At 35.9% G+C, this 11,117-nt stretch overlaps 1 protein-coding gene across 2 annotated transcripts; it reads left to right on the top strand.

Annotated features, from left to right (window-relative positions):
- The first annotated feature begins 1,535 nt into the window (after window positions 1-1,535).
- On the top strand, window positions 1,536-10,200 carry LOC141846732 (bifunctional adenosine 5'-phosphosulfate phosphorylase/adenylylsulfatase HINT4-like). 2 transcript variants are annotated; one of them, XM_074734771.1, is made up of 6 exons: window positions 1,536-1,822; window positions 1,895-1,941; window positions 8,410-8,486; window positions 8,615-8,678; window positions 9,852-9,929; window positions 10,030-10,200. In XM_074734771.1, the coding sequence occupies exons 1-6, from the start codon at window positions 1,745-1,747 to the stop codon at window positions 10,133-10,135; spliced, it is 450 nt and encodes a 149-aa protein (XP_074590872.1). In that variant the 5' UTR covers window positions 1,536-1,744; the 3' UTR covers window positions 10,136-10,200. The 2 variants fall into 2 exon arrangements, with proteins under 2 accessions (XP_074590872.1, XP_074590873.1); XM_074734772.1 differs by having other exon boundaries at window positions 10,016-10,076.
- Window positions 10,201-11,117: the final 917 nt, after the last annotated feature.

Below are 11,117 nucleotides of genomic sequence, written 5' to 3'. Positions count from 1 at the left end.
TTGGAAATACAGCGAAAAGACCTTGAAATATAAACTTAAGTTGCCACCAAAACTCAATAAATTCCACTCGATTTTCTATGTAAGTCTATTTAAACCATATCATGAACCCAAACAGGAACATCTTGAAAAGGGCAACCTATATGGGTGAAATGTCATATGATCGAGAGGTGAAAGCCAACCAAGTTGATCGTGTCCGAAGGATACATTACCTGTCGAGCCAACAATATCTTGTAAAGTCGAAAGGATTATCAGATAGAGAAGTAAGTTGGGAACCAACTGAGGGACTTTGGCAATTCAAGGACTAAATTTATCTATTCCACAAGGGAAATGTGGGTGTTGCGAGCGTAGGTGTAGGAGGATGTCACGGTCTAGCATCTCCAGTTGACTTGGAGTCTCAACAATGGAGTTTTAAAATAAATGTTTACTATAAAAAAAATCCTACCAAATTGGTGATTCAAACTGTCGATTTTTATTGGGTTGGAATCGTAACCGGCCTGACAAAGTGTCGAGTCGGTTACAATTCTGTCCCGACAACGAGGTCAACGGGTACCCACCCTGTTTACTCGATTGCAGGTCTGGGTCGGGTTTAGTTTGAACTCGACTCGGGGTCGGATCTATCTTCTAGTGGCATCTTTGTGTTCACTTTCCTTAGTTGATAAAATACCACATAGATGTCATCCTAACATAGCTAGATAAAATTATCTTTTTTAATGGTATTAGATTTGACCCTTGGAAGTTTTTTATGACCATCAAGATAAATCGAAAAGCATAAATGGATCTTGATGGATGATCAAATGTCATAAAAAATTTTAAACTTCCATAACTGAGTTGGTTACGACAAAACAGAGTTGTAGAAGTAGGCAAGAATTCGAATCTCGACGAAGCTAAGATAATGCCCTCCGTCAACTGAACTTTTCGATTTACCTCCTCACAAATGGTCATGAGGCCAACTGTGTGGGGCCATGTAAGAGTTAAACGCTCGTTGCCTATGAAGTCTGTTTCATCTCTTACCATTGCACCATAGTTTCGGGGTCATGTATTAAATTTTAACCTACTTTGTAAATGTTGTACTAGATTTGAAAAAAATTAAAATACAAGAAAGCTTATCAATTTTAGCATTAAGGTGAAATCCGCCATCCCAGCGACTCCACACAATCGGTCCTATGATCATTTATGAGGAGGTAAATCGGAAAGCTACAGTTGACCACTACGAAGAGGACATTGCCTCAGCTTCATCAAGATTCAATCTTTGTCTACTTCAGTAAGTCTGTCTCGTAGTAACTAATTCAATCCTGTCTCGGGGATAAAAAATATTATGTTTGTGCTAGATTTACATAGTTACCTTAAAACAAGTAAAACATTATGGATTTAATTTAAATTGGGCTTGAGTTAGGCTCAGTCAACTTGATTAAACCTTAACCGATTCGGCTCGGTGTTGAAGTTGATTCAGGGAAAAAAAAAGGAGGTTGTTGGCTTCTGAGTCTCGATCCCATTCTCGCAACTGCAAGTCCACTGCTCTCTCTCCGTCCCGATCGCAACCACCCCTTCTCTCCTTCCGATGAGCAGTAGCAAGGAGATGTTGATTCATCTCAGATCACGATGATCAGTCACTGGAGTTGCTTTCTTCGCTTCCCAATCGAAGAGCTTTAGAAGACAAATAGTCGGGTTCTTTCCTCCTCCATTCGGGAGCAGTAATCCTTTGTTTTCAAATGAAAGGTGCTCTGTAGTGGCCTTCGCCGACGACATGGAGGTTCCATCTCGGTCGTCGTGTCTTTTTTGCCAGATATCTCGGGGCTCCACCTCCACTGATCTTTTATTCTCCGTCAGCATTTCCCTCTTGCTTTCGATATTAGTTGTAATTTTCTGTTTCATTTCATATTTTTTTCATTTACAGGATGAGATGGTGGTAGCCTTCCGTGACATCAGACCCGCCGCCTTCAGGTCCAGTGGCGAATTTCATTCGCCTTCATACTTTTTCTACATCTCATCTACTGCTTCCCTTATGGACATTGACCAGTTTTTTTCCTCCTGTAATTAACAGGACCAGTGATGAACTTTTGCAATATAATGATAATTCAGAGTCTAAATTTTTCTTAACAATTTCCATTTCTAAGTTTTCCATATGGTCAATTTTATTCTTGCACATATGTTGCAACCTTTCTGTATGGAATTTCTGGTGGGATGGTTTCCTAATAGGTATATTTGCACCGATGAATTCTCTTACTTTCTTTAAACACAAAGGCGAGACCCATATTAATTATAATAAGATGCAAAATTTTACAGATACTGTAGGATACATGTGACAGGGTTTAATAGTTGGGGTGTGTTACATTTTACAAGTGTTTTTTTTAAAGTAGTTTCAGTTTTTAAAAGTTTATTATAATGTATGGATAAGTTAGACTTTATCTCTAAGAGACTTGATCCCTAACGTAGTTTAAAAAAGAGGTTTGGACTTTGGAGTCGCATGAATAATATATTTGCTCCTTTGTGAAATTTGTTCTACCTATGAGTTTCTTGTTCTCTTTGTGAGATTGCTTTTGGTGTGCTAGTGTTGCATCAAACCTAGACTTGATGACATACTCAATTTGATGGTAGGAACATTAGTTCTTTAAGATCGGTTTGCGTAATGGGTACCACTAGATTATGATTGAGAAATGTGATAAGCGAAAATTACCCCAAAAATATAAGATGAACTATATAAATTTTTAGTCATGCCCTTTGCACTTTTAAATGCCCCAAGCATAGTCATAAGGGTAGTGAATATCTTGATATACAATAGGGTCTACATAAAAAAAAGATAGCTCAGTGTACGAAGCTCTTGCTAATGCAGAGTTTTGGAGAAGGGTCTATTGTATGCAATCTTTTCTTGCATTGCAAGAGACTATTTCTGCGACTCATTCCTGTGACCACCAGGTCTTACGACAACAATTTTATCGATGAGCCAAGGCTCCACAATAGAGTCTACAACACTCAGAGCATATTCAAAATGCCCTTAATATCCTATGGGACAAAAAACTAATATTAATCTAAAGAAATGCTTATTTTATAACTCTAGATCTCTCTTTCTTGGGTTTTCTTTTTCTTTTGCATAGTGCATCTCTATAATCTAAACAAAATTAAAGCAATTAAGGATTAGCCTGAACTTGCTTCCACCAAGAATCTTGAAGCTTTTATGCGTTTGTAACCTATTACGAATGTTTTATTAGGAACTTTAGTACTGTTTTGAGTTTTGACTCCTATCACGAATTACATCAAGGATGAGAATTTTCGTTAGACTATGTTTGTGTCCTTAGCCTTTCAAGAAATTAAAGAACGATGAAGGTCTCATTTCTAGGCATGTTGATCTTTCCAAACTGTTCAATATAGGCTGCGATGCTTTTGGGGTAGAAAATCAAAGATATCCTTAGACAAGAAGGGCATAATATTGTAACCTCATGAACTTATCTGCACTCTAAACATGAGATACTTAGATGTAGACAGAAAAGAAGTTGAGCGCTAACATGCTAGGCGGGTTGAATTTCTCTAAGAGTACACTTTTATCATGCAACACTAATAAATGGTGGATAATCACTCAAATGAGTCGTAGCCACCCTATACAGGATGGAAACAACCATAATTGTATTTCTACACCTTCAGGATCAGTACTCTATGTATGATTTGAGACATCCAAGATTGAAACTGCCATGGTTGGGTCAACTTGTGAATTGGGGTGGTTATCTATTCAGGAGTTCACACTTAGATTTTATTGGTCATCCTTGAGATGAGACCATCCTTGGATAAGACGTTGTTAGAATTATGTCATTGTGTTGCACATGCCATACAACCTATGCAACCAAACAGAACATTTCAGGAGTACACACTTAGATTTTATTGGTCATCCTTGAGATGAGACAACCCTTAGATAAGACATTGTTAGAATTATGTCATTGTGTTGCACATGCTATACAACCTATGCAACCAAGCAGAACATGGGTATGTACACAACACTATAAATTCCTAATAAACTATCGGAAAATCTTAGCATGAATTTTGTTTTACGACTTCCTTAGACAATTGAAGTCATGCTCAATTTTAGTTGTTGTAGATAGGTTTTCTAAGATGTCCATTTAGTTCTTAATGACAAAACAAAGAACACATCTTATGTAGTATAGTTATTTTTTAAAGAGGTTGTAAGAATGCATGAGTTATCCATTTCATTGGTGTCAAATAAATAAATGCCAGGTTTGTAATTATTTTCTTGAAGAACTTATCAAAGTTTTTTGAGACCCAGCTTAAGATTCATTTGCAGTGTTTCACCCATAAACTGATAGACAAACCAAGGTTGATAATTATAATTGGTAAACTTTCTTTGATGTCTAGTAGGAGATGAAATCTAAGGTTCTGTCTTGCCTATTTTTATTTGCCTATAATAATTCTGTAAGCAGATCTACAGGAATGAGTCTCTTTAATACAATGTGTCCAAAGCTTGTCACCTATAAGATTTTGTTTCATTACTGACCATTTCTTTACCTGTCACTTTTCACTATTTTGAGGTGTTGAGAGCTTTACTAACTGTATTCGATATATTCATAACAGTTAGGAGTAAAAATGTATTGAGTTGAAGTTTATAAAAATATGTAGATGCACAGTAGAGAAAAGGGTACAATTTAGGTAACTGTCCTTATCTATATTGTCCTTAAGCGCCTTTTTAAAAGCTTCCTTAAGAAAATCCATGTCTACTCAACTAGCTCTTTTCGCATTGTTGGAAAAATAAGTCATTGTTCTTTATCGTTGTTTGTTAATGAATCAAGTTAATAAGTCGAGCTTGCTAGTGTTTGAACTTGTATATTTCATAAAGGAAAATAAAGTGAGCTATTATTGAATTGTGCATTGAATTTCTTCACAAATATTTTGTTCGTTTACAATCCTAGCTTTTTCCCTCTTGGCATGCTCTCTAAAATTTAGAGGGTTATTGACACAGAGAGTGATAGCTCTCCTTGGAAGAGCTAGAAGATACTTGGATTTTTGATATATGAAAATGCATGAATCATAAAAGAAAAACTACGACAAGTGACTTTCGACATATTTATTGAATTCAACAACAAACTCTAGAATCATCTTCTCTAGAGGCATTTGTTCATTGCCTGGTTCGCACTTATGTGAGGATTCGTAACATTAGACAAATCATTTGGATATAACATCAAGCTAATCTTAAATTCTCAAAACTCACAAAGAGGGAAAAATGAATGATGGAGAAATTACATTGGATTCCTATCCCTTATATAAACCAAGAATAAAGACCAATTCTTCTTGGTATCCTTACCCTTTTATAAACCAAGAATATGACAAATTCTTCTACAAGGTGATAGCATATTCCAAAAAATATAACAAAGTTTTTAAAATTTTAAACAACATTAAAAATTTAAATCATGGTTTAGAAAAAATCATAAGTGCATTGAATAGAGGAATAAAATAACCCATCAAGTCTTGTAACGCCTCACATAAATATGAAGTGGATAACCAAGAGTGCCCTTAAAAAGATGATTCTAGAACCTAATTTTTAATTTTAGCAAATTTGTTGGGAGCTATTTGTTATAGTTATGTTTCTATGATCCTTGCATTTTTATATTTGAAGGAGTGCTTTCCAATGGACTAAATATCTCAGAGTGCTCCTATGGGTAGCTAACACACTTTGTCGATAATCCTCTTAATTTTAGTTATTGGCTATGATTAGTGAGTAAGAGCTAGCACCAAACTATATGAGCACTAATTGTGGGGAAATTAACAAACAAACACTAAGTTTTGAATATCCCTTTGATATGATATCAAGTACTACACATTGAAAAATATAATATCCAATTCAGGTGGTAAGTCAATGATATAAGCATTAGGGCTTATATTTTTTACAATTCAAAAAGTGTTAGGCAATTTTTAAAAATATGCTTAGGGTAGATGTAAATAAGTATATTGTTTCCAACATTGTAGCAGCCACATGGTGAGATCTATATTTTGATGTATGACAAAAGAGTTTAAAGTTAGGTTGCATATGTTCTAATAGGTGTGTTAAGTATGCAGGTGCAGGAAACTTGATAGGATGCATTTAGTTATGTAGGGACTTGGCAGGATGCACACAAATCTCGTGGGATTTGTTTGCTGACTTGGCATGACCAAGGTTATTTGGTTTGATGGATTGAGGCCCACTATAGATTGGAGAAGGATGGAATGAGACATTTGAGGGACCGCAAGACAAGGAACATCGAGGTTGCAATGTTTATGATAATCGGAGAAAGGCAAATTACATAGTTGAAGTGTGAAGGATTGCATGAGAAGCGAGTTGTGGATTTGGTATATTTGAGGGACAAGTAACCTAGTGGGAGATGACCTTGGAGGCGATAGTTGAGCTGCATTTGGTAATTCTTAAGGGAGTTATGAGAGTTAGGTGACTTGGATTTGGGATTCAGCTAGAATTTTCCTTAGGTGCAAGATTCAATTAAGAAATAATATATTTCAAGGTTATAGTCATTGTATCAATCAACTCTAAGTTGACTTTAGTTGATCAATTAGCTTAGTCGACTGAGGCTTCATTTATTGTGCTCAAAAAGCATTGTTCGATTTTTTATCGCGCTTAATTGACTACGCTCTCGACTGATGTACTTTTCAACTGAATTATTGCTCGAGCTTTAAATATTGTGTTGTTACATAGGATCTAGTGGAGTTGACTGCTGTGACATGGAGTCGATTGATTCAATATTGAGTTGACTGTATCAAGTCAGCTAGAGACTCAAGCCTGTGAGCTTATACGGACAACTGAACACTGTCGGAGTCGATTGGAACGATGGGGAATGCACTAAGGGCAACAGTTGGCGAAGATTGATACTACATAGACCAATCTCCGGTTAACTGATAGTGTTAACTCACTCAATTGACATTAATGTAGTGCGACTGGTGGATTTTATCCATGATCTCTTGGAGGGTTATAAAAGGAGGTGCAATGGGGAGCTTGACAAACAAGCAAAGCTAATATTCTTTGAGATTACATAGCTTCACTTTCTCTTGTATGCCTTTTGTTGTTTAGAGCTTAAGCTTTATACGTTCAAGATCATACTTTTACTTGTTTACCTTACAGTTGCTTGCTGATTTTATTGATCCTTGCAAAATTTTGCTTTTGTAAATGGCTTCTCCGCTTCTGGAAGGATCTGAAGAATACAAAATATAGAAGGTTTGCGAGGGATGACTCACTTTAAGAGTCCATAAGGCATGGAGTAGGAACCAAGGGTTCAACCATGTAAATTGCTTTGTTAGCAATCTTTGTTTCTTTATCGTGTTGCTTTTTTAGAAAGCCAATTTCCAGGTCAAAAGCTATTCAACCCCACCACTTTGTGGCATAAATGTAATTATTTAAGAACAAGGATATTCTATGTCTCTGATACTCTTACTCTTCATTTGTGCCCTTCATGTCAATCTTAAATACTGACACTTGAACATTAACTCATCGCGTGGGCACCATATCTTTGTAGCCCACGTGTGGATCCTTGGATTCATATCCATGTTGGATACTCATGCTTAATAGTCTTTCTTGAATTCAAGTAACTAGTTCTCTACAATATGAAAATACTTTTGGCCATTAAAATTGCAGTGTGCACTAATTACTTTTCTTGTATATGTTATGTTGTAAACCTTTGCAAGTTGCAATGATCTTGAATTCTCCAAATTTAAAGATGATAAAATTTCTTTGTATCACATTTTGCCTCTCTTAGTAGTGAGAACCATAACTGTTTAGGTTCATCTTTGTACATATATAATTCCTTATTTTTATATTATTATGTTTTTGAAAAATCCTTTATTTTTTCTACTAGAAGTTGTGGCTGCTAAATGTGCTTGTCATATGATCTCGATGGGTCTCAATTGTCATTGTGAATTTGGATATCTATTAAGGTTCATAGCTTTGAAGAGAGATCATCTTGGCTGTATAAGTGACTATTTAGCTACATTTGGAAGTGGACAACATAGTGGCCTCAACTGACCACATACATACAATTGACAAGAAAATTTGATCTAGTTTATTTGAACTGGTTTTAGACTCAACTAAATTTCCTTAAAATTTATCCCTTTTGGTACTTATATAACTTGTAGAACATATTTATTGTAAGTAATAAATACATTCCATATTATTTATATGCTTTTTAATGTACACTATCTCATCTTCTATATTGTTGGTTAATATGGATTCTTATATTCATGGGGAAGTATGAACTGGATGTATTGATTAATATATATTATTGTATATATAAATACACACACACACATGTAACCCACTTAAGCATAAAAGCTTGCCAAGTTTCATAGTTCATGACATTTTTTATTTATATCTGATGTCTTATCACGTCAAATAGAGTATATTTATTTTAACTCTATTATTTTTTATTATAGGCATTATCTGGTTATACCTGTTAAGCACATACCCACAGTGAAACACCTCTATCGAAGTGCAGAAGATCATCAGTTAGGTAGGGTTCTTGGTTTATAACATAAACCCCAGAGCTAAAATGGAACTCTTTCTCAAAATATTATACTCATCTATGGATATTTAGCATCTAGGAAAATGCCAGAAGTTTAATAATTTACTACTTTGCAGTCAATCACATGCTGAATGTGGGAAAAATCCTTTTGGAAAGAGATGCACCTCAATCCAATTACAGGTATTATCCTAAAGTTCTGTACTTTTTTTTGTTTGTGTTACAATACTGCCTTCAATTAACTTCAAAGTCTATGTGATGTCCTACCAAGGCTGGTTTTCTTTTACTCTCCAGAAGTAACAAATAAAACAGAAGAAATGAGTTAGACGCCGCTAGTGCCGTTGGTAATACTTAGGTCTAAATTGTGGAGAAGCATGTCTCTTTAAATTTGAATAGTTTAGGGATAATTACTCTTAAAGAGTGGACATTCATGCTACTCACGAGCAAAAATATATATGTGGTAGTATGTAATTTTGGGACCTAACTGTGATTTATATATAGTGAGTGCACTGCTTTGTGCAACATTATCTTTTTCCCATCATAAAACCTCATAAGAATGACAAGATACAACTTGGGTAATTAGGAAACTTCCTCATCCTTATTGTTAAGCAAGGGAAAAGTTCCAACATTGGCGGCACTCAAGATTGCAAATTGACAGGGGCCTCATTTGCTTGACCACCCTAATTGTTTAACTTCAATCTATCTCTTCTTCACGCACAGAATTCCTAGAAGGAAACAACTGGGTGAACTATCAGATGTAAGGTTTCAGTTTACATGATTCTGTTTATTAATAGTTCTACTCTTCCAAATAACTGAAATATTTATTGACCATTGACTGTATAAAGGTTCTAGTGATTGTATATCTGCTCTCTTTAAAGTGATAAGGTTATAATTCTGGAGTTGGATCATAATATAATATTCCATTTACATTTAGCTACCAATTGCTTAGCTAATAAATGGGAATGATGATAAAAATGGAACTTTGAAAGTAGCAATACCAAAGTGGATATACCTTTGTGGGAATTTACCCTATTAGTTTTGTATTTCTAGGTTTGTGAAGCTGCATGGGTAGTTTTTCCATTGATGCATTGAGGCCAATTCTATACCGCTACAAGTAAATAGAAAGATTCGTGTCTGATCTCACCTAAATCACCTCATTTTTCCCTAGAAGAAGAATGATATGTCAGTTGGATAGCACTGTTAGTATTTGATGATCTAAATGCCATGGAACTATTAATATGCTTTATCATAAGGGCCCAATGACTGTCGTTTTCTCTTTAAATAGCCTAATGACCAAGTGGAGAGTGAATTTACAAAGTTAGAATAGTTCATGCATCTTCGTTGCTGATTTTACAGATTTGGCTTCCATCAGCCACCGTTTTATAGTGTTGATCATCTCCATCTTCACTGTCTAGCACTGCCATTTATACCGAGGTATATTAGAGAAATATATTCCTTACTTTCTTCAGTCTTCCTGTAATACTTCTCAGGTTCTGTGCACTATAACTTGTACCTTTAAGTTCTCTTTTAACAGCTGGAAACGTATGAAATATTCTTCGGCGGGTCCTTTTGGCTTTCTTGAGGTTGATAAATTGTTGGCCAAGCTCAGGCCAGTGTCAGAATCGTCCTCACAGGTGTGACATCAAATGCACACCAGAGGATATTGTTTCATAGTAAACAAGGGAGAGGAGGCCATCACCTACTCACTGATACGAGGGAGAGGAGGTTATCACCTATTCACTGATATGCTTTGCTGTTGGGATATGGTATTATTATACTCCTGGTGAGCAGTTCTCTCAAATTTGTACAACACTACCAATAATACAATTCAATCTGGTTGTTTTATTGGTTTTCATATCCATGTTTTGTACATCACCAAAGAATCTTCTCATGATCAATGATTTTTCACATGTTTTTTCTTGTTGCTTTTCTTCTGCAGTACATCCTTTTTCTTGTCATTCATTGTGTTTTTCATTAGTTCCTTCTGCAATTGACTATTATGAGAAAGGTATTATCCAGGAAGAATATGTTCAATAATTTAGGTTAGTTCCTATCCCCTCTCTATGTATAAATGACTTCTTTGTACTGAAATTGCAATACCAGAGGGTTAACAACTTATGAATTAATTTTTAACCAAAGAACAAGTTGGGACATAGTTTTGAGTATATTACTATCTTGCGCGACAAATCATATCCACCGTCGTTGTTGCTCTCGTCGCGTTGTCCGACCACCGTCGGTCGACGATGCGCCAGTCGGTGCTTCGGTCGATCGAATTCTCGGATGAAGTCGAGCAGTCACCCCCCACTGGGCGGACACTAGTCCTTCCTTGGTCGGTCTCCGATCATGGCCGCGTCAATTGTAAATCGCGATCGAGAAAATTGTTCGATCCTTCCTCGAACGGTTCTGCGATTTAATCAGAATTCGATCGTGAGATCGCGATCGTGTGGAACCGTTAGAGTGACCGAATTCCGTTGGATTCCGACCACTATGTTGAAGTACAATATCAGATGATGAGAAGATGGTTTGGACTTGAGTATATAAGAAAGATTATATGATTGTATAATAAGCGGTACAAACAAGCTTTGTTATTGGTATTGGTATCATTCATCAGTATGCGAGCGA

The sequence above is a fragment of the Curcuma longa genome, chromosome 15, assembly GCF_044706935.1.
Source record: "Curcuma longa cultivar G26 ecotype Majalengka, Jawa Barat chromosome 15, ITB_CL_G26_1.1, whole genome shotgun sequence".
Classification (NCBI taxonomy): Eukaryota; Viridiplantae; Streptophyta; class Magnoliopsida; order Zingiberales; family Zingiberaceae; genus Curcuma; species Curcuma longa.
The sequence above is the reverse complement of the archived record's forward strand: the minus strand, read 5'-3'. Positions and strand labels throughout refer to the sequence as shown.

Coding starts and splice junctions, on each gene's coding strand:
- LOC141846732 (XM_074734771.1), top strand. CDS start 1,745: ATGGAGGTTCCATCTCGGTCGTCGTGTCTTTTTTGCCAGATATCTCGG. Junction 1,823..1,894: donor CCACTGATCTTTTATTCTCC/GTCAGCATTTCC, acceptor TTTCATTTACAG/GATGAGATGGTGGTAGCCTT. Junction 1,942..8,409: donor ATCAGACCCGCCGCCTTCAG/GTCCAGTGGCGA, acceptor TTTTTATTATAG/GCATTATCTGGTTATACCTG.